The 23,299-nt window shown below is 31.6% G+C and overlaps 3 protein-coding genes across 8 annotated transcripts; 1 reads left to right on the forward strand and 2 right to left on the reverse strand.

Moving 5' to 3' along the window:
* Positions 1-11,017: 11,017 nt before the first annotated feature.
* Positions 11,018-15,746, reverse strand: PIG-G (phosphatidylinositol glycan anchor biosynthesis class G). 2 transcript variants are annotated; one of them, XM_065344588.1, is made up of 14 exons: positions 15,547-15,746; positions 15,261-15,446; positions 14,987-15,179; positions 14,702-14,911; positions 14,444-14,632; positions 14,232-14,371; positions 13,950-14,146; positions 13,685-13,860; positions 13,395-13,619; positions 12,976-13,315; positions 12,690-12,882; positions 12,312-12,624; positions 12,035-12,231; positions 11,018-11,958 (listed from the first exon to the last, which is right to left on the reverse strand). In XM_065344588.1, exons 2-14 carry the CDS (start codon positions 15,410-15,412, stop codon positions 11,739-11,741), a joined length of 2,745 nt encoding a protein of 914 aa, XP_065200660.1. In that variant the 5' UTR covers positions 15,413-15,446; positions 15,547-15,746; the 3' UTR covers positions 11,018-11,738. The 2 variants fall into 2 exon arrangements, with proteins under 2 accessions (XP_065200660.1, XP_065200661.1); XM_065344589.1 differs by lacking the exons at positions 15,261-15,446; positions 15,547-15,746 and having other exon boundaries at positions 14,702-14,928; positions 14,987-15,125.
* A 129-nt stretch (positions 15,747-15,875) lies between these two features.
* Positions 15,876-19,977, forward strand: Aduk (Another Drosophila Unc-51-like kinase). Of its 3 annotated transcripts, XM_065344598.1 has the most exons (10): positions 15,877-16,024; positions 16,289-16,535; positions 16,618-16,769; positions 16,838-17,052; positions 17,135-17,361; positions 17,425-17,686; positions 17,757-18,017; positions 18,093-18,277; positions 18,365-18,455; positions 19,379-19,977. In XM_065344598.1, exons 2-10 carry the CDS (start codon positions 16,455-16,457, stop codon positions 19,396-19,398), a joined length of 1,494 nt encoding a protein of 497 aa, XP_065200670.1. In that variant the 5' UTR covers positions 15,877-16,024; positions 16,289-16,454; the 3' UTR covers positions 19,399-19,977. The 3 variants fall into 3 exon arrangements, with proteins under 3 accessions (XP_065200668.1, XP_065200670.1, XP_065200669.1); XM_065344596.1 differs by lacking the exon at positions 19,379-19,977 and having other exon boundaries at positions 15,876-16,024; positions 18,365-18,821; XM_065344597.1 differs by lacking the exon at positions 19,379-19,977 and having other exon boundaries at positions 15,890-16,012; positions 18,365-18,821.
* LOC135831809 (uncharacterized) lies at positions 19,650-23,225 on the reverse strand. Of its 3 annotated transcripts, none has more exons than XM_065344595.1 (6): positions 23,017-23,225; positions 22,558-22,737; positions 22,205-22,471; positions 22,064-22,114; positions 21,875-21,940; positions 19,650-21,657 (listed from the first exon to the last, which is right to left on the reverse strand). In XM_065344595.1, exons 2-6 carry the CDS (start codon positions 22,712-22,714, stop codon positions 20,450-20,452), a joined length of 1,749 nt encoding a protein of 582 aa, XP_065200667.1. In that variant the 5' UTR covers positions 22,715-22,737; positions 23,017-23,225; the 3' UTR covers positions 19,650-20,449. The 3 variants fall into 3 exon arrangements, with proteins under 3 accessions (XP_065200667.1, XP_065200665.1, XP_065200664.1); XM_065344593.1 differs by having other exon boundaries at positions 22,205-22,474; positions 23,021-23,222; XM_065344592.1 differs by having other exon boundaries at positions 22,205-22,474; positions 23,017-23,222.
* Positions 23,226-23,299: the final 74 nt, after the last annotated feature.

Genomic DNA, 23,299 nt, shown 5'->3' on the forward strand with positions numbered 1-23,299 from the left:
AACTTTATAATAGTTTTCTCAACAAAATGAAATGACGCATTTGTTTTCATTTTTCAACTCATGTATCGTCAAGAGACTGTGACCAGACGTTTCAAAGAAATATTCAAATTCAGGGTGGTCGCTCAGAGTGAATGTGAAGAAGTTTATCAAGGGAGCGGGCCGAAATATATTTAATTCAATATGAATAATTAACATTGAACAACCAATAATGTGTCACAAAAAAAGCAATGTAGGTATGCTCGATGTCTATCCGGCTCTAAAATTGGCATGGATGCCCATTTTAAAACTATACCATCTTAAGCCACCGTAAAAAGTAATCGTTTTGCATAAAAATTATGCTCGGAAAATAATTATCGATGCTGCAAACATAACAGTGCAGACGTGCAGTGTTATTATGCCTTCAAATCGCTGTGCAAACCGTAATACGTGAATATGTTAATAAAATTGCATAACCTGTTTGCCGCAAATACGCTAGTTTATTTGTGCTCGCTAGCTCGAACCAAAAATGTGGTCTGATACTGTGATTTCGTTCACTTTTTAGTGGTTTATGATTTCTCTTCGATGGTCTAGTGAAATAACCACCGTCCTTTACGCTCTAACCCTCGAACTTGCGATTTTTACGCATATGTATTAGGTAGGTAACTAGGTGTATCAGGTATCTCGTGATTGGTTAAACTTGTACCAAAAATTTGTTTATCTTCTTATTGAGAAATGTGTGGGAAAAATTGGTTTCAATTTTTATAAAATTAATTTTCACAGTAGGATTATTTATTTTATTTTCATTGTACAGTTACTAGGAGTATACGAGTACCTACTCAGTGCTCAGACGGGTTGAATACTTATAGTCTACCGAGCCAAAATGTTCAATGATGGTGATGATTTCTTTGAAAATAATAAGTTAATAACGATTAAATATTTAGTAGAAATTATATTAGAAATTTTTATAAGATAGGTACCTGGTACCCACTTAATAATAATTATTATTAATTCAAAATATCAGATAATCTCAACTAGGTACAATAGGTACATATAATTCAAATTTTTAAAATTCAGTTTATATGGTAAGATACATACTGACTTCAATTTTATACATTTTTTTGTTTTGTTTACAATTTTTAAAACAATCAAGTGTTTTTTAAATTGAACTTTACAGTATTTTTTTAAAAAATGTAATACTTATACCTACTACATACTTATTTAATCATAATGTACAAGTAACATTAGGTAGGTAACTAAAGTACCTAATTCCAATCTTTGGAGGGTATAAGTATAATTTATAAATGTTACTTAAATCAAACACTGCATTCAACTTTTTAAAAGTTTGTTGTGAGCACAAACTTGATTACATTTAAAAAATGAAATTTAACTCTTCACAAATTGATTTTTGCAGGTTTTTTGAAAATGGTTGAGTTTATGGCATTTGTATACCTAACGTAAGTATGAGAAAATTAAAAGATGATAGGTTTAATAACTGAAACGCCCATTTATGTAAAAAAAAAAAAAACATAAAAAAAACAGTAAGTACCAAAAATTAAAAAATTATAGGTAAAATTCTTTATTTCCCAAGATATTGGTTTAAAGTACGTTTAGAATCGAGAAACAATGATTTTCAGTAATAACATTACTGTTGTCACTGTTTCCTTTTTCTTAATTAATTTTTAATTTTTTATAATTTTTTATTTTTTTATTTTTATTTTATTTTATTTTTGCGAGGGAGAGAGAAATATTTTATTATTCGGTTAAAGATTTGTGAACAATCATTTCTTCAAACACACGTGATTCATAAACATACGTATGTATCAGGTACCTAATTTTGCCGATGTCATTTGAAAATTAGTAGGTAAGTGGCTAGGTAGTATGTAGGTAGGTACTTGACCTGAAAACAAGTCAACTTTTTTTAGCGCCTCGTGAATGATACCAACGAAGTAAAAGTATGGTCGTATGACAAATGTTGAAAAAGCTTGTTGTAAATTTAATTGAAAAATCTGGTAAGGGATATGTTTGAAGAGAAAGTTTCGAAATAAATAGTAGCACCCTACGATAGTGATTGCATTTCCGTACACTCCGCTACAGATGCTTAGTCACACTCCCTATGAAATATAAGATGCTCACTTAGCACAAGCACAAGTCTATAATTCTCTTTTCAGTTACTTCAACATCGCGTTTTTGAGTGAGTCATTTTAAATGATCAAGCGTATCTTTTTCTCGCGCTTACGTGTAACAATATCATACATACTCGTAGGTAGGTGTAAGTAAATGTAGGTATGTTCATTTAAACTACATACAAGTACCTATATTATAATGAAACATTTACAAAGATTGAGAAAAACTTATTAACTACGTAACTACTTATATGTATCTACTCGTAGTTATGCACATAAACTGATACCTACTGCATAAAATTTTCAAAAGGCGGAAATGTTCGGCGAATTTATTTTGACCGTCAGCTACATGTATTCTCAAGCAATAACATTCTATTTATGCGTGCTACTGACCCAAGAATACAAGTGGCCAATCAAGCCGTAAATATCTTGAGTCGGTTTCTGTAACTGGTAACCTGGCAACAAATAATTCTCATTAAATTTCACTTCCATCTATGATAGGCTCGGTGTTATTCTAACATATTGCTTAAGGTCACTTTTTATACCCGATGCACTTTCAAATAATTGTAGGCTAGATAAATTTGAAAAGCGGAAACCGAAAAAAAAATGCGAATATAGATAATTTAAAGAAAAAGTCTATCTCCGATATTAAGCTCATTCATCATCGTATAGAGTTACAAACTGATCTTTTTTCTCCTAGCACTTGTTATTTGAAGCCAATTTGCTTTATAGCATATATTTCCCACATTTGGTCTGTGACCTTTTTCAAATAAATTGTACTCCCTCTGGCATCCTGTACCTACTCGTTGGTATTTTTTTCTATTAATTTCATTACTTTCTGCTATCAAATATTCCTTTTTCTTCCCATTAATTAGAGTACGTACTCGTACTAAAAACCCTATCAATAAACGTCGAAAGTGAATTGCTGAGGGGAAAAAATAGCTCACGAAAACTTTCCTCGTTTTCAAAAAAAGCCTCAACTTGCTTGTATAGGTGCCTACTTGATGAAAAAAAAATCACTCGTGATAATCTTTGCTGAGAACAAAACAGCACGTTCGTTCGGAATAAAAAAATAATTAAATATTTGCCTTTTAAAAATTTGTTTTTCTTCCGTATTGACCAGAAACGCCTGAAAGAAGTCATTGAATAAATTCTAAATGTCGTGCTATATAGGCCTATATGGTGTCTTTTCAGTTCATATCATAAAGAAAATTGTTAAAAATAAGTTCAATGAATAACAATTGACACTTCGACAGTTATAACAATATGTACGTAGTTAGGTACCTACCTATATGTTGCAGCTCCAATGGAAAATTAAATTTTACAAATTTTAGGTAAAATATGTGGGTGCTATTTAACGTGCCTCCTTATATATGGAACAATACAAGAATTTTGAAAGCGAAATGATATCGAAAGAAGTAAATGAGAAGCATTGACCCCTTCCAAAACACTAAAGTTTTTATTTAATTCCTGTTTTTTTGTTACAAGCACGAATTCACGAAAAGCAATAGAACGCTTTTTACTCTGAGTAAGTAATCGAAAGAAACGACAATAAAGACAGTTTTAAGGTTGAAGTGACATCTATGTATACCCGGCACATCTGAAATATTAATTGAATCTATGTTAGTAATGTACCCAATTACCCATGTTTGTTAAAATTTAACTCTGGGAAGTACCTAACTGCAGTACGCGAAGGGGGGGCATACTACATTGTATGTTGAAGATGAAAAGCAAAAATCTTCATTCACCTAAATTTATCCTTTCTTCCCAACTACAATTTTTCGGCAATTCAATTTAGGCCATTATCGGAAAAATTTTAAATTTTAAATTTATCGTAAAATTGGCTGAAAAAGTAGATAGGTGGGTAATGAATGTAAAATTACTCCGCGGCTACATGCGAAAGTGAACAATTGAAATTTCGTTTAGAATTGTTCAAACATAACTTGGCTAAAAAGTTATTGCATAGTTCTAAAATTGATTGGATAAATTGCGTTTAGAATTTGAATATGTCAGTACCTACCTACCTGCTCAGTACTCAGTAGTCAAAAATTACAAAAATTTCAGTAGATTGAATGTTTATTAAAGATTGCATTCCTAATAGGCTATGGGTATTGGGTAAGGTACCCAAATACTCCGCCATGATATTTTATGGCATTAAAATAGTAGATTATTCAACTAGGTAGAGGTAATGTGATTTTCAACGAATTTCTACAGTTCGTTCGGGAAGTTAGGTAATAAGTATCTACTTGAAATCGTTACGACACTAAAAATTCTTCAAAAAATGTACAAAACCTTCCAACAGATGAAATCAAAAACATAGAAAATTAAGGCAAATAAATTTCTCGAAAATAGATACGAGTATACCAATTTTAAATTGCTTAAATGAAGCAGAAAGTAATCGAAGTTTTTTCTTTTATTCGTTGAAAATAAAGACAGGTAGATTTTATTTAACATGGGCGCATTTTTTACGAGGTGATGTTTTATTATAAAATTTATTACCATTAAGTTTCATTTGTTTTCTACCAATACAGTGTAATAAAAGGAGCAATAAAGTACAAAATTGAAAAATATTTCCCACCCAAATGAAAAAAAAGCAACAGTAAGCAATGAATTAATGTAGGTAAGTTTTGCGGGGGAAAATTTAGCGTGGCAAATCTCATTTAATAACGGCAAAATATTTTAATATTTAAAACCATACTTTTTGTAGAAGTATAAAAACACCTCGGCTTCAATAATTCATTGAAGGAAACGTTTCAAAAAGAAACATAATCTATTCCAGACGGTATTTATAGCAAATAGGTACCTACCAATTTGATTTAATAGAAGAGAAATAGGTTATGTAGATATATGTACTTATATTTCTCTTGGTATATAAATATATGCTTACTGCATAGTGTGCAATGGAGCAAAAATACATAACAAGTGAAAATTTGCAAATAAGTAAAACATTACCTATTATTTAAATTTCATCATTTACCTACCTATTTTTAAACACATGCGGGACACGGTTTTTTTAAGCTTAAATGAAGTTTGTTGACCTTAAATAAATGCGGGTCGTAGTAATTCCATCTTAGACGATTGGATTGACTATGCAAAAAAATAATCAGAATACTTTGTTCAATATTCACATTGTGACATAATTTGACATCCTGGAATTTTGAAAATGCATCGGTACTTAAGATATTATCACAAAAGGAATTTTAGTTCGTGAAATGAGAATTAAATTTTATTTACTACCTATATAAATGAACCTATCTTCAAATTGAATTCGATAGGTAATGCACTCAACGAACACAACACGTGGAACACCAATTTATTTACCTATACAAATCTTACAACGCTAAATGTTTATTTTTTATTTTTCTGAAGACAGATTACGGTAGGTAGGTACCGGGTGTCCGATTAATTGCGGGCTTGTCGATTTTATGAAATAATTCGTCGAAATTTAGTCGAAATACACATATGTAAGTAGGTATGTACCTATTTTATTTCATATGACTTACTTCTTCTATGTAGGTACTCGTAAAAACGAAGCTAAAAATGATGAAAAAACCAGGAGGAGTCTGCAATTAATCAGACACCCGATACCTACTTAAACTAAACCACTGTCTCCTCTAATTTTTAAAGGCAATTTACCTACCTATCTAAACGTGAAATTATGCGAGAAGCAATTGGCAATTATAGTTCATTCGGTAATGTTGTCATATACGTATGTAAGTTGGAACATACATCACAGGATATTGATGTTTGAATATTTACAAACAATAACAAACGATTCATTACCTGAAAGGGTGCCCTGTTGCGTTTTGTTTCAATCAATCATATAAGTACCTGTATAGTATACAATATTTACCTAATAAACAAACGCCAAAGGGAGCTTACTAAATTAAGAATTTGAAATATAGGTACCAGCTTCGAACCGTGTTCAAATATTCGAGTACAAATCCGTCAACCCAAATAGAAATATTTGTTTACGGAACTCTCATAACTAAGATGGTACAGTACCTACCAGCAATAAAACATATGACAGGTTGTCTTAGATTAGACACTATGTTCATTTTGTTGATAAAAACACGAATCATTTTTTTGAAAAAAAAAGAGTACCTAATTAACTCGTAGGTACTTATTCAAAAATAAGTGGTCGCATGCATTAACAATTAAACGAATTTTCTAAACTGACTATTTGAGTTGAGATGCCTATTCTTCATTTTCATTTCTGTTCACATTTACCTATCTATAACTATAAGTACCTACTCCTGATATATGTACACGTACTATGTAGGAAAGTGAAGTGAGGAAAGGATGAATGGACACAGGGTATGAAACAAAAAAAAAAAAAAAAAGAAGCTGGGATAGACCTTTTTTAATTCCCAGATGCCAATATCTGCGATGGAATTTCTATCAAATGATTTTATATTGGATTTTCTTGTTGTTCGCGTTGTACACCGATATTTACGAAGAACAATATACAGACAATTTCTTTATCGAAAGAAATAATAACGTTTTAATTTGATTTCTTATGCTTACCACCCGAGGGAAATGTCTTACCATTACTGAGGTAGCATTTATTGGAAACGTATCACCTCCGCTGTAATATCATCGTTTGGAAAATTATTCATTTTTTTTTTGCGCAGAATACCCAGATCGACTTCACCAGGTTATTTCGAAACCCCCTAAAACTATTAATACCGCGCAAAAATATTTATATTTGGAAAAAAAAGATGAAATATAATTTATAAAACACGCAGGTATCCTACCTAACTAAAAAGCTTCAGTGCTGGTTTTATCGTCACAAAGTATTTTCAATATTTTTTTCCGTGTAATGTTGATAAATTACAATACGTCTGTCTCTGTACATGTAGCTAACGCGTTAGCCTGATATACCCATATACCTACAGCAGTGATGTACCTACTCTCGGTTTATGTTATGAAATGTAGTTTGCCACAAATATTTCACCTTTGCAGGAATAAACAATAAACGAAAATTGATTTTTAAACGTATAATATTAAAAAATTCATCATAATTTGCGCATATGTTATACTGGAACGTGTGTACGAATTACTGCCATGTAGGATCCATTAACAATATTAGATAGGTTCCTATATGTAGTAATATGTATAAAAATGCGACATCGAAGGGATGATGAAAAAATTTCTCGAGTAGGTAAATGTAATACCCGTGTAGGTATCGTTTATTTTATTTTAAATTCTTTTTTAAATTTCCAAAATGAAACGATATTTTTGATATTTATTTTATGCTTAACTTTACAATCGCTTGAACTAATTTGGATAATGAGAAAGGTCCATTTCAGTTCTTGTTTGCAGAACACTGGTACCAATAGGTAATAGTGTTATTCATCACTATCATTATAGGTATTCTCAAACTACATAAAACTCCATTATTCTCTACTTTGAATTATTACCAAAAAGTCTACGTTGATTAATTATAAAAATTATCGATAATGGTAGCAGAAATTGTGGGTGCTTGATTGTAATTAATATAAGTAGATCTAGGCACCTATTATTAATTTTGCGTAAGAGAATCGATATCATTTTATCAAAAAGATACCCTACAAAACTTCGTTAACGAATCGCACTGTCATGCAGTAGGTATTCAAATAAATTATGATTATTCCTATCCGTGTTCTTTTGATCGGAATATAAAAATTTGTCAAGTAGGTATTTATTTTTTAAAAATACTCGCAAGTGTACGTTTTGAAGCAACCACGTGGCCGAACCAGGTCGATATATTCTCGCAGCATAAGTACATGAATGAGTAAAATTTGTCGACTTGATTGAAAATATTGCATAGGTAGGTATGGTAGATAGAATGTTTGGGTATCTATTGCGGACATTTCGTAACCTAAAATAGACAATTTTTTCTGTCTTCATCATCTGATTAGAGATATTGATAGGTACTCGAGTACATATTTTATTTCGTGAAAAAACCAGGTACATGCTACTCGTACATACCTAAGTCGAATGAATTAGTTTAGATAGACAACGAATACATAGGTATATATGTCCAACTTATTACTTCACCTACTAAACATTAGAAATTATTGTACACGAGTATAAACGTCATTGAAATAAACGGATCAACAAAGGTGGTGGGGAAGGAGTAATTACATACTTCCTCGAAGTTAGAAAAACTGATCTTCAACCCGGAGAAGCTGACAATGAGCCATACTCAGAAAATTTTCAAAAGATCGATGATCATTTTTTGGGTTAAAGTTGAGTTGGAAAAGTATCGTGAGTGAAATTCAACCAAGCGTGAAAATACCACAAAAGGAATTTATGGTCAATTCTCAACGACAAAAACGATAACTATTTTACGTAACAAAAAAAGTTGACCATCTAAATAAAATTGTAGCACATCTGTTCAAATCAGATACCCTAAGTATACCTAAATATCAAAATTCGTCGAAAGTATAAAGAATTCGTCGTTTCCGGTAAACTGTTAAAAAAAAATTAAAAACCAAAAATTCCACTCAGAATACTTTCCTGAAAGCTTTCCTGTTGATTTTAATGAAATTTACGCCAGACTCGTGAAGTATAGCTAGGTTTGTTACATGCACATAGCATATTTTAATTTGATAATGACATTATCAACTCTTCTAAAAAGAAACCATGAAAATGTATCGTTGCTAATTTCAAAATTATACGAACCCTTTGAAATCGTCTGAAATAAAAGAATAAATTTTCACAAGGAAAATTTCGAATGGAAATTCGTAATAAAAAAATGATTATTTTATTACCTACGATAGGTATTGCGTAATTGCGTATTGCATGGGAAACTTTCCATACTGCAGCAACAGCTTGATTGTTTTCATTACCTAATCATATTTACCGGCGTTCTGTGCAAAGATAAGAATGATGCACACCAGTGTCGGTGTCACTCGCAACAGTGCACATAGGCCTATAATTTTAAATTTTATACAATCTAAACAATTTACATTGATCGAGAAAACAAAAATTTATAAATAAACAAAATATCATTTTTTTTAAAAAGAAATACGCCATACAGATACCCATCCGTATTTAACATCGATATCCAATGGTACCTTGATATCTTATCAGTTTTCTATTTAACCATATGTATCCTTTCCTCTACGAGGTAAAGTCATTCCGAAATGCTTCCTGTATTTTATCAAAAAATTAATTTTATTTTGTTTTGCTTTCTTTTTTCTGAAAGAATCGCAATCAGCCCATCAGTCTCCTAAATTAGCTTAGAATTATATAAAAATATGGAATGGAATGGGTAAAATTTAAAATAGAATGCCGACATTTAATCCTGAAATGAATAAGTAAAAAATAATTAAATTAAACTCACCGCAAATAAATATGAATGAAATGATCACTTAAACGTAAAGTGCAATATTGAATAAAACTGTAATTAAAGTTGAACGAACACCGCTATGATGCTATAACAAACGTAGAATAAAAACTGACTGTTTGAGAGTGAAAATCGAATGTGAAAATCCGTTATAAACGGAAAAACTGTTGACATACGGTCCACACCCAATGCGCCGCTTTAAGTGAAGTATCTATGAATAAAAGAAACACGCTTGCGTATTAAAAGATATATATCATTCGCGATCCCTCTTTTTAGTTTTCTCCAAACTATTTAGGAAAGTGATGTCATCGTATATTGAATTATTATTGCACTTTTTCCTTAATGAGAGGATATATAACAGGATTCGTGGCCGCAAATGAATAACTTAATAATTAGGTTTACTCGAATATTCGCGCTTTTTCGTTCACACGATTACATTCCGAGGTGATTTGAAATTTTCACGACATGATACGGTGCTGCATGTACTCTCTTAAGAGATGAGAAATTACATTTACCTACTTTCTCACTCAAGTATGCAATGAAACTAGATGAAAATTTTCATACTACATAAATCATTATTAACTGTTTTTGTTTATAGATAGGTAGGTACCTACCTATTGCAAAAGTAGACCATCACGATTCACAAACATTTTTATAAAAAAGTTTTCAATAAGTAGGTAGGTAATAGGTACCTTCTATTGTTTTATTTCATTTTACATATATAGGTAATTTTGTTTCGTGGGATTCAATAACAAAAAATATTAGAACACAACTTGAAACAAAAAAACAAAATAATGCAGCATGCATGACTATATGAAATATGACCATCAACCTCAACATCCAAGCAAATAATTCTTTTTTTGTTATTAAAAAAATTGAAATTTTTCATTTTTGCTTCAGATTATATGGTAATTGATATAATAGAAAAATTGCATAAACTATCATTTTTCTCCAAAAAAACGCAGTTGATAGTCTGATTAACGCGGAAAACGATAACGAATAAACGTAGAGAATAGTAAACTGAAAGGAGATGAACTTGTATATGTACAATACACTTGAACATTCAACAATAGTCAACACAATAATAGCATGAAAAACCATTTCTTTCGGTTACAAAACACAAAGGTACCTTCGAATAGGTGAATTGTGGATTTGTAAATAAATGTCAACTGGAGAGCAATTTTCTAGGCGTACGAGAGAGCGAAACTACGTAAAAACTTATCAAATTACCATCAAAATGTGCAAATAACGAGTATTAATAGCAACGTTAAGGTGGTAGTTTTTAAATCTTGCCCTATATTTATTTGTAATCATTTTACCCAGGTATTTGTTCAAATACGACGTCGACGTTGCTTTTATAAAGAAATAAATACCTAGTAAGAACGAATCTCAAAAAGTGAGAAGAAGTGGAATTTACCTGCGTTACGCTTACACAAAGTGCACGAATGTCGAAAATTTATTTTTTCAGATTTGTGAAAAACACCATAAAAGGTTTAAAATTGCATAGGTTTTGAAAATTCAAAATATTTATTGCGGGTTCTTGGATTTAAAAAAAAAAAAAAAAAAAAAAACTAACGCATCATTTTCGAAAGTGTTTTATTATAAAAAGAACGTTTCAAATAATAACAAAAGCGATGCCGTACTTCACATCTAATTCAGGGAATAATTCTTCATCTAAATTCTCATACCACTAATCGTATTCTTACGCATATATCTATATAACACCTGACCTACATGTTTTACAATAAAGTGAATAATTTAATAGGTAGTCAATAATTACAAGCGTAAAGATCACACTTTTGGACTGGAAAAAGAGAAAAAAATACTAACAATTAGGAATAATATGAGATCAAAGAAGTTCTTCCTCGAAGCATATCGGTAGGCCTAATACATGAACATGAATGAATACCGTATTGAATAAGTGTGACTTCACTCTTATTCATCAAAAACAAAACTATCCTGTTCATCAAGATATCAATGAACCGTATTTCTCGTTTGTAAAAGATGAGAAAAAATAAATGATTTTAGGTCGCTTATTCCAATGAGTAACACAGCCAAGTAAACTTTGGTAAATTATCGACTAAATACGAAACAATTTTTAGGGGAAAAAACTTAAAAATACTATTCGTAATCGTATCTATTGCGTACGAGTACAATAGACTAAACATATAGGCACTTGGTAAGCAATATTTTTCTCAAAATATTTGTTTAGTGTAATATAGAAATAATAGATACCTTAACTCTTCCATATTACTCGCATAGTTCGGATTTTTCTTCATTCGTGTTGCAAATTGCAATGTTTAAAGTTTTGTCGAAACGGAAAATTTGTCAAACAACAATTGTACAATTAGGAAAACTGGATACAATAAAACATAGTATGCCGAAAAATATAACAATTTCGGCGAAAATACCGACCATATGAATAAATGATACCTAAAATTCATAATTATCACCATGTAGAAAAACATTGCAAATGCTTCCAAAGTAAACCATATGTTGATTGAGATCAGTATAGATGACCTACAGAAACAAACAATTGATAGTTTTTGTTAATAGGTAACTCCTAAAAATTAAAATTATTCGAAAAATGAATTACCTAATAATATTCCAATTTTGGCGTCGAAAATGGCGAAATATGTACCCAACGTAATGTCGAATCATCAATAAATATGCCAATATTGGCATACTAAAAGAAGAACAAATAATCAACGAGCCAACAACCCAAGAATTGTACTCTCTTTGACCGATGTAACCGCTTGCTATATCGATACTCGCTAAGCTATTGGAATTTCCCTATCAACAATATCGAACGTATGTTAACGGAGAATCGCGAGAAAAATGCGATTTCATATAATATGAAAAATCCACAATACCTGGTAAAAAAAATACACTCGAGCAAGCCAATGATGAATTAAAATCAATTTTGTTAATTCGTTGGGTTGTTTTCGTAATACTTTACAGACGACATTACTGCTAAAAATTAAAGATGATGGCAAAATTACATTAGTAGGTCGCAGTAGCAGGCACGTTATCAATATCCATAAATCTGCGAACGCTTTCAAAACATCTATAGTGACCGGAGCAGTATCATTCGTTGAATAAACGCCATTAAAATAAATACAAATAAACTTGACGAGAGCGGTGACTAGGAAAACGTAAAGGAATATTTCGAACTCAGCGATACCCCTGTAGCGAGAAAAATGAACATGTAAAATGAATGGTAACTTGTTTCTGGGTTTCTTTCTACTTACTTGTCTGATAAAAAGTTGGAGAACTTGTTAAAAAATATAACATCTCTAACAGCCAAACGATAAGCGTATATCAATATCAAACATGATATGGTGAAGCATTTATTTAGAATGGATAAAAAATGCCCCAACCGATTCAATTTTCGTCTTTTTTTCGAATCAAAATGATTCATGCAAAAGAATGCTGCAACCAAACCTGTAAAACCTTTTTGTTTATCACAGATGCTTATATTATCATACATAATTATGTAACCCTCGCCCGCAATAATTCATCATTGAGAATACATACCGAAACCAAAAACGAGCGATAAGTATATTTTGTGATGTGATTCAATTAACCAATCACTAATATCTGGTAACGATGCCCAATGGTCTCCGGTTTGATTTAATTTGCGAATAATTCTGCTCATAATCAACGAAACAAATAGAGAAATGCTATCTTTTTTTATTTTAGCATTCATCAGAGCTACTACCATCCACGTAGTCCAAAAATAATACCAAGTCATATGCTCTTCTTCAATAAAGCTCGTAGAAATTGTGCTTACAATTTGCATTACTGAACATGTGACCACGAATAGAAGTATTTTATCCGAGCATAGAATTCTGAATACAGTTTTCAAGTATTCCATCTGCGCGAAAAAATTGAGAAAAAAATTATATTAGATATGGTCAATTCGCCTAAATGTAACACATTTGCAAAATACTCACCAATGCTTTCGCAGAAACAAATAAAAAAATCGTATTGAACACTATTAAATACGATATAAAACCAATAAAAACAACGGTAAATGGATTGTTGCTGCACAGTGCGCTGTTGTTATTATTTAAAACACAAATTTGTCGCAACGCAAAGGTTAGTGCGAGGGTGATGAATATGATGTATCTCACATCAGAAACATTTTTGCTCTCAGAAATGCATGGTAAATAAGAAGCCTGAAATAATTATACGGTAAATAAACGACACGTTTTTTAATATTTGATAAATCAGCAGGGATTACCTGAAGAAGAATAATCATGGCAAGGTATAAACATAATGTATCAAATCTCGTCAACGAATCAATAAGTTTAGCACTTAGCTGGGATAAAACTTCTCGATACAGACGAATGGCATATTTCATATCGTTCTCTCGTTGAGATTTGGTGGCTTGTAAATATAATTCAGTTTCTTTCACTCCTAAATTTAAATACATGAAACAAAGTAGGTAGTGTAACGATATTCGAGCCAATCCGAAATGAAAATCCATTATATTAATAAGTAATTACCTAATTCAGAATTGTCTTCGATTATACTATGATAATTCTGTATTAACTGCATGACATTGTTGTAATACGCATCCAGTTGAATGGATAAAGGCAAATTATCTATAAGTCCGTAAATTAATTTTCCAACGCTTTCTACTGGTATTGGAAGTCCCATCAAAGTCGATAAAGTAACTGCAATGTCAACTTGAAAGATTTCCCTATTGAATGCAAAAAAATCAAATACATAGTTTGTAATAAAAGACTCATGAGAGAATACTAAGTGATATTTGCGGGTATACTTACGCGGTCGTATTGCAAGAAGAGCCAAAAACAAGAAAGGGCACTAAAATTTCTCCCAATGTTGAACCTCCATGACCACCTGTGTCTTTCATGCCATGGTCCCCACAAATAATCAGCAAATATTCTTTTTTTTGGTCTCGTTTCTACAACATACAAAGTTTGTTGAAAGAATGTTTTTATTAGTAAAACAAAAACATTATATTTTTGACAATAACCCAAATTTTCAGTTGGCGGTGAATTATTTCGATTATATTGTCCATTTCGTTGAGTTTCCACGAAATTTTTGAGCTGAATGGGCCTTCTAAGTGACCTATGTGATCTAAACCTAGGTAATGCAATATCATCATATCCCAATCCTCTTGTTTCATTTCCAATAAAACGTTGCGAGTAACATTATTATCAACCTACGAAAAAAACTTTTTTAAAAACTCACACTGCAAAAATTGATTGTTGAGCATTTTTCTGAAAATTACTTCAATAAAATCCGACACAAAAAAAGAAGTGGTGCCTTCATATCTAGAGAATACTTTGGGAAATAATTTAATCCAGGTATCGTCGCCGTAAAACACTATGTTTTTCTTCATTTTGACAGCTTGTGATAATATGTTGTCTTGATGAACTTGACTGCTTCCTAAATTCAGCACTACATCCACAAAATTTGAAACACTTCCAACGGTCATTGTCTGCATGAGAAAAACAACTTTATTTAAACACGATAAGTGCAACAGCATGCCGAAGTAGCTACTTTGCATTATTACTTTGATTCGAGGCATAGTGACAGTCGGTAAATGCACCCTACATGAGAATAAACATCCTTTACTTCGATTCATCAAAGAGGCAACATAAGGCATATCTTTTGAGACTTTCTCACCAGCGATAAAATCATATCGTAATGCATCGATAACAACGATCACGACTTTGTCCACCAACGCCTTGCCCATATTAATTTCTCTGGAAATAAAATTTACAATGAATATTGGTACGTTTCATATCCAATTTCAGAATAATCAATTCTTAATCCTACAAAATTACTTTTCAACATTACGTCCGGTATCATATACATTCCGCGCATCGTCCAGTTGAGAACCTCGATTTGTGTAACTGCTTGAAAGGAAAAACCCATACAGGAATAGAAGAATTCCAAAGGCTCCGCAAAAAAAGCTGTAATAATTGCCTTCCACCATTGTGAAGATGTATCTTGAACGGTCCAGAATAGTGCTGTAATATTTTACAAATTCAAATACAAAATCCCATCGTTAGTACTCTTGGTAGTCTTGGTAGCTAAAGAGTTGATTAAATTCTCAGTACAATTATTTACCTTTACTTAGTACTTAGTGAGTGATGTAACTACAGTAATTAGGTACTCAGAAAGTGTGAGATCAACATATTCAGAAACATTCTGAAAGTCTTGAAAGTTTCATAAATTTTAATGAAGAGTATAAACAATATTACAAAAGTCAAAATGAGTAAAAATCAGTAATAAGTTATAATAACCAGCGACATCAGAATCATATCATCGCCGCATCGCATCCAATTTTTGGTTTCAGCTTCCGCTGATAAGAAGTGTATACACCCCACCCTACACTTCGTCGTACTTCTACCTGCCATCCCATCTGGCATCGATGCCTTCTCCTTACCGCACCTCCAGAAACTCCTGGCTCCTCACCCGTTGTTGTTGTTGTTGTTAATGTTGTTCATAGTTCTTCTTCGTCTTGTGTTTTGAGTTTGAGATATCTCAGAAATCACTGTAAAATTTCGATTACAATTTTCTGCATTGAAATGTGGTATGTTGACAGGTACGTATAGTTTACAATGAATTGTTATACATGTATTTTGCAATACATACGTAGAGTAGGTAAAAGAACTGAAAAATGCGTGAAAAATGATAACACATTTTGATAACAGTACAATTCCGTTAATTTTTAACGGATTGGATTCGTTCGTTAGTTGTTACTTTTTCTCAATGTTGGCGAATATTCTTATTAAAAATAATATCAAATTGCATCTTGGTAGTTGGTATCATCCAATCATTAAATTTCTAATCATATTTTTAATATTAGTTCCAGAAAACCTGAATCATTCAAATAGAAAAACAGCATACAGCACCTTTTAATTTACGATCCAATGTTGATTGCCAAAGTCCGTGTTCATGTAGAATGAATAATAATTTCGTATGATATCGCATTAAATCTTTCACTCGAGTTGAGTCTTCAATTAGATTTTGCAATGACTCCGCTAGAAGATTTCATTAATGTGACGAAAATTGGCTATGGAAGTTATTCAACCGTTTACAAGGCCCAGAAAAAAGTAGATTCAAGTTCTATATTGAATTCCGCCAAGTTCTGTTTTTACTGATTAACAATTAATAAAACTGTTTTTTATTTTTCAGTCGAAACCGAAAGATATTGTTGCTATTAAAGTTGTTGAAAAAGCAAAACTTTCAGTACGAGGAAGAGATGATATTGTGAATGAAATCAGAGTAATGAAATTATTCAAGCATCCGCATATACTAGAAATGAGACAGTTTGAATGGGACGAAAAGTAAGCTATATTCATTTGTAATACTCACTTTTACAACAATTGATTCACATTTTCATTTTAATTTCTAGAAACATTTATATTATAATGGAATACTGTGATGGTGGTGATCTCTCTACTTTTATTAAACAAAAATGTAAACTGCCCGAAAGTACTTGCCAAAAATTTTTGCAACAACTTGCCGTTGGATTACAGTTCCTACGTTCTCATGACATCAGTCATTTAGATCTGAAACCTCAAAATCTACTTTTAGTTACCAAACCCAAGCTGACATTGAAAATTGGAGGTGAAAAATCATTTATCTAATAACAAGTTCGAAGAATTCTTACATATTTTTATTTACATATATTCGCGATTCTATTTTCTAGATTTTGGTTTCGCTCAATTTCTTAGCGATACTACTCAAAAGCATGCTATCAGAGGGTCGCCCTTGTACATGGCACCAGAAATGTTATTAGGTGGTCAGTATGATGCCAAAGCTGACCTTTGGTCCGTTGGAGTAATAACTTATGAGTGCTTGTTTGGCAAAGCACCGTTCTCCTCGAGCACCTATAACGAACTATATGCTAGAGTAAAATCTAAAATTCCCATTACGGTAAGGTTTGTCCTACTCATTCGTCGGAGCTATAGAATATATTTTAAAATGACGAAATTGCAGATTCCGGAAAATGGTGTGCTGTCTAAAAATTGTCAAGATTTTTTGAAGAATCTTCTGGTATACGATCCGAAAGTACGAATGAGCTATGAAACATTTTTCAATCATTCATTTCTTGATTTAGAGCACGTTCCTTCCGAAGCAAACTTCAAAAAAGCGATGAAAATAATTAGTAAAGCAGAAACCTGTGATAAAGCTAGTCAACATATTGAAGCTTTTAATCTATACTGTGAAGCATTATCATATTTAGTTCCCATTTGTAGAGGTATTGGATAAAGTTTTTTTCTCTGTTTTCAGTGAAACGGTTATTAGTAAATGTATATGATATTTTGCAGACGAAACTAATGAAGACAAGAAAATTAAACTACGATCCGAAGTTATACGATACACTAAACGAGCAGAAGAATTGAAATGCATGTTACATTTAAGTGATGAGACAAAAGCTGATGCATCTTCGGAAAAACAATCTCGTTCATCTCGTAATGTTCAACAAGACTCGTATGACGAAGTTGATTCACCAGTTAAGCATAAAGAAGCTGAAAAAGTTCCTAAATTCAGTAAAATTGTTGCCAGAGCGAGTTCATTGAAAAATCTGCGTAAGATTTGATTGCTTTTTACAATTATATAGCTTCAAATTGTGACTAATCTGTTCAATGCCATTTTTGTTGCAGTTGATTTGTGTTCAAAAACACCCAATTTAATGACCGCTTTGGAAATTGGTATGAATGGTCAAATGTACTTAGCTGAAGGCAAATATCAATTGGCTTATGAAAAATTTGAAAGCAGTCTAGGAATATTAGTGCCAGCCATTAAATCAGAACCGCCTGGTATTCGTAAAGAATTACTTTATGTACAAGTAAACACCTGATTTTTCAAACGAAATTTAAAAAAATGTAATTTGAACCACGAATGTAATATTTTGGAAAATTGATGTTTATTTTAGACTCGCGAGTGGTTGAAACAAGCTGAAAGCGCCAAATCGTTGCTCTCGATGAAAGAAAACGAAGAACAATTATCATCTACTGAAAACAGAGGTAAAAAGACCAAAAAATTTAGAAATGTTGTGCTTTTAAAATTTTTAAGTAACGGTAGTAAACAGTGATAATACATATACTTAATTCTGGTTACGAAAATTATACTTTCCGAGTGTTCGTATTCGTGCTTGTTTTCAATCCTACTTAATGTTGTTAATATTTTGTTTTTAATTTTTAATTTAAGTTTTTATTATTTGATGCAAGACTGATTTGATTTATTTTAGATTTATAAAACTTGGTAGTGTTGAATTAATGTTATGTTTTTTAAAGTTGTTTGAGATTCATTCATGAAGTAAATGCGCCATGTGCCTTTTGTTTCTCATCACTTATTATAAAACATAAGAACATAAAGTTGTTATTTTGTTATATTCACGCTTCTATTTAATTATTTATGTGTTAACTTCACTCAAAGATGACATTTTAGACAATTTCCGCCTAGAAATTTTCTGAAGAATTTCTAAAAGTTTTTAAAATTATTTTCGACACGATTACATGAAATTTAGGTAGTAAATTTATCTTTTGGCTTTTGAAATGGGCTAAAATTTGATTACACTCGTAATATTTCCATGGATATTTACCTTACCTATTACGGAACTACATAATTATTAGCGTGAGTATTTTCAATTTTTAGAATATCGTTCATTCATAAATTCAGAGAATTTTATTCAGTACCTATTGCACCAGTCACGATGATCGAACAAAGACCAGATCTGTACCTGTGTACTAAAAAAATGAAAGAGTTATTTTGTAGTTGACCAAATTAACATCATTCAATCAGTAAATACAATATCACGTAAACCGAAAAACACGTACCTAATTACTCGTATACTTTGCAATCCTCATTCAATATCAATCATTATTACAAATTTTAGCATTTTACTACATAAGAAACTCATGCGCAATGAAATATTTGACTGTTGCAGAAACCTGCGTTATTCAGTAATCAACTGAATGGAAAAAAGTTAACGTAGTAGTTTTTGCTGTTGCTACTCTTGGTCCTTGGTCTCATTTCAATTATTCAATCTGAATTTCGTCTCTACTGGAATGTTGCTTACCTTTTTTCAACTGTGATTCACATCAATTTTTATGCTATCTACATCACCGTCATCGTGTACCTAATTTATATGTTAATAAAACTGTTTTTTCATTTTCTTTTTGAGTTTTTCTTCTTCAGTTGATTTATGACAGAAGCGATTATGAGTTGTGATAGAAATTTATTACACATGCATATTGTTCAACAACAAGTAACGTAAATCTTAATTTTAAGCGTGAAATGGCCAGTCATAATCCAACAAATTGACATTACGTAGGCTTTCACAATAACATAAATGCACCAATTCAGATCAGTACCTACAAGTACATAATCAAAATTATTTTCACGTAGGAGTATGTTTTGTTGAATAAAAAACCTCGCAGAATTAGAAAAACAGCAGCCATTGAAATAAAACGTACATTATTATTATTCACTCAAAATTGTCGAAATACAGTTTGATAGGTAAAACACTAATAAGGTAAAACAAAACAGGAGCAAAGGTTTCATTGATACAGCAAAACAATTTGCAGCATTATAAAATGTGAGTTGGTGATTATTACACAGAATAAGCGGGTAGAAAGAATATTATCTTTCTATACCAACATGGAAAAAACGAACATTCTACGTACGTTGAAATAGTAGTCGTCGGAATAAAAAGGAATACCTACACTCCAAAATTGCAAAAAATTGACAGGTACATAGTACATACATTCGGTAGAATAATAGGTAGAGGTACTGATTAAAAATGAGAATATCTACAAAACGCAGAAACATAAATACTGTAAAATACGCACCATTTAAAAAAAAACTCCAAGTTTGTGTAAAAATACCACAACGACAAGATCATAAAAATTCATTAACAATAGTACTAGGAAAAAGGGACATTAAAAATAGATCATCATGCACATATAAGTGGTAGTAATAGGTATATCATTTAAAATCAAACAATTTTAGGAAAAATTTAAAAATGAAACGTTTGAAAAACACTCTTAGCGTAATGCTTCCAATCCGATGATATTTTTTCATAACTGCGTTTCATTCCATCTCCAAATTTTTCAAGTTTAGATTTAAAATGCGATGAGAATTTTTTATAATTATTTTTAAATTTTTCTCGAGTTTGACTGAAGAATGCTCGATAACGTTTATACAATTCGTGCTCTTCTTTCTTGCTTGATTTGTGCGTTTTTCTATTGAAATTTTTTTCCTTGTGTCGCTTGCGTAGCTTCTCTCTCGCTTTTCCCATTTTCAAAACCCATTCGCCGTTTGATTTCTCGTTATATTGCGAATCTGTGTCCGCGGACACTTTAGAATCCATTTTCAACGACCATCTATCAGTAATAGGTGCAATCTTGTAAATAAATTCTGAAACGGAAGGAGATTTAGTTACTTCGTCATGCGTGGCATTCAACTTTACTTCTTCGTTAGAAAATGTATCGTTTTGCTCCGATACTACTTCGCTCTTCAATACACATGAATCTTGATTGTTTTTATTACATTTCGCCCAAAGTTGATGAAAGTCTTCAAACTGATTTTTAATTTTCTTGTACAACATTCGAACATCCTCTATTACTTCTTGAACTCTTGATTCGGCGTCGTTCGATGAGTGAGATTTGGATGAATCTGATATCGGATCAACCTTTGCAGTGATGTCATTAATTAATTCATTCACTTGAATATTATCACGATGTGTTTCAGTTTTTGAAGTTTCACCATTTGAATTTTCGGTATGAAGTCCGAATTTCACCGGCTTGAATGCAGAAAATTCTAAATGCCCCAACTTTGAATAAGTTTTCATAAAATTATTTAATGACTTGTGCACTTTTTCTTCGTGAAATTGCATTGCATCCAATATCACTCGCAATAACTCATTGTAATGTGCTTCATTCATGAACAACACGGCTTTTCCTGTAGAATCAGTACATAGCACAGGCGGTTCTATGCTATAAAAATCTGGATTACATGGAGCAGGGTGTGGAAAATTGACAATGTGAGGGAAACCATGGAATATATCTTGCAAAACCGAAACATCTATATAATAATTATTGCTTCCGGCTGAAAACGTATTTTTAATAATCATTTCGTATTTCTCACTGAGTTTCTTGAATTGCTCTCGTTTATCTATCAAATCTTGCACAGCTGGATCGACAGGATCATTAGAATGAAGTTGATCTGAAATCAAAAATTCAAGTATTTTTATAAATTTACATTTTTTTGAAAAAAATAAATCAAATTTAAATATGGACAATGTACATAGGTTGCAGAAGTGCAGAGTTATAAAATTAAACCGAAATTACAAGTTTTTTTTTATGAACACATAAATTTACTGTTTTGCGATTCATCAACATGCATAATTAACATGAGTTACTAAACACAAAATATTACGTACCTTCGGGATGTTTTTTCAGTTCAGCACGTATAAAAATCGTAGCGTCTTGTGAAGAAGGATCACCAACTAAATTTAAAATAAATGGACAAATATTAAATAAATTATGAACAACTGAAGTACTTACCCTACTGGATTTATGAAAAATGAAGGGAAAAAATATAGAAAAAAATTGATAAATATGATAAATACCTTTGGATTTGGTGTCATATAAACGATTTAATAGTATATCGAGTAGGTTTCCTGAAAATAAAAAAATATATAAATATGTAGTAACAATTCTTAAGATATATTCATATGACGATAAATAAACTTAAACCATTCCGTTCTTACCACGATATTGGTGAATAATTATACTGATCATGGCAGCTATCACACACGAATACAGTACTTTACGAGAAAAATTATTCATTGGAGTCGCTGTCGCGTGACTTTCTTCTGATATATAAGAAGTGTTCTCCAGAATTTGATCAGTATCAATTTGACAAGTTTCTATTTCTGATGGTGGATTATTGATGGACTCCTCGCCGTCAGGGTATATTCCTGCGTCCTCAACAGGAACTTCCCAGTCAACAATATCAGGTTCGTCGTCATTTCCATCTTCTAAAACCAAGATTTTTTTTTGAGTAATCAACCGAAGATTCACAAATTGACAACTCAAAAGGTTGAAAAGAAAAAAATCGTACCACTACAAGATGAAGACGTCACACTGCGTAATATTTCACGTTCAATTATTTCAATACTTTCGTCATCGCTGCATTCTCCATTACTTTTAACAACAAATTGCCATTCGCTGAATGATATTTCTTCATCGGAAGAACTTCCAAGCGTTTCAGTGGCCATTACATACTCCGAAGGCGAACAATCTGAAATTAATCATATCAATTCTTTAGAACACGTGTGAAAAAGTTGCATAACACGAAAAATGAATGGTACTTCAACCCGTTGATACAACGAGAAGTTATGGAAAAAAGTAAACGTTCTTTTTTGAATTACTCATTCAAGTACCAGATCGTTCATATAATCTGTTACAATTTTAATGGTTTACGGATACATGTGTTGAGGATGAAAACAAAGACATTCGGCAAGAACCCAGGGATCATGAATTTCTAATACGCAATATTCAATAAAAACAATACACTTACTTACAGATACAAAGAAACTTCAAGTAAATCTCAAAATTGCAAATGAAGTACAGCCTACGAACAACTGGTGAATAATCATTGGAAAAAACTACATAAAATGATTTGTAGCCATCAACTTTGTACCCATTTTCTACACTTTTAAAAACAAAAAACACTTCGAGGATCTACCAAAAAAAAAGATAAACACCACAACAATAACAACAATGAAATCGCCAATATCAGGCAGTGTTTTGGTATTTCAATGTTTTCATTTGTTACTTTCATTAACGCTCTTACAATATGG

This window comes from Planococcus citri, chromosome 1 (assembly GCF_950023065.1).
Source record: "Planococcus citri chromosome 1, ihPlaCitr1.1, whole genome shotgun sequence".
Lineage (NCBI taxonomy): Eukaryota > Metazoa > Arthropoda > Insecta > Hemiptera > Pseudococcidae > Planococcus > Planococcus citri.

Bases quoted from the DNA above. Each gene is read 5' to 3' on its own strand.
- PIG-G (XM_065344588.1), bottom strand. From the start codon at position 15,412: ATGGTGGAAGGCAATTATTACAGCTTTTTTTGCGGAGCCTTTGGAATT. The intron at 13,620-13,684 runs GTAATCCCTGCT...TAATTATTTCAG, and splicing joins CCATGATTATTCTTCTTCAG to GCTTCTTATTTACCATGCAT. The intron at 13,316-13,394 runs GTGAGTATTTTG...TTTTTCGCGCAG, and splicing joins TTGTTTCTGCGAAAGCATTG to ATGGAATACTTGAAAACTGT.
- Aduk (XM_065344596.1), top strand. From the start codon at position 16,455: ATGACTCCGCTAGAAGATTTCATTAATGTGACGAAAATTGGCTATGGA. The intron at 16,536-16,617 runs GTAGATTCAAGT...TTTATTTTTCAG, and splicing joins TTTACAAGGCCCAGAAAAAA to TCGAAACCGAAAGATATTGT. The intron at 18,018-18,092 runs GTAAGATTTGAT...TTTTTGTTGCAG, and splicing joins GAGTTCATTGAAAAATCTGC to TTGATTTGTGTTCAAAAACA.
- LOC135831809 (XM_065344593.1), bottom strand. From the start codon at position 22,714: ATGGCCACTGAAACGCTTGGAAGTTCTTCCGATGAAGAAATATCATTC. The intron at 22,475-22,557 runs GTACGATTTTTT...TCTTGGTTTTAG, and splicing joins GACGTCTTCATCTTGTAGTG to AAGATGGAAATGACGACGAA. The intron at 22,115-22,204 runs GTAAGAACGGAA...TTTTATTTTCAG, and splicing joins AATTATTCACCAATATCGTG to GAAACCTACTCGATATACTA.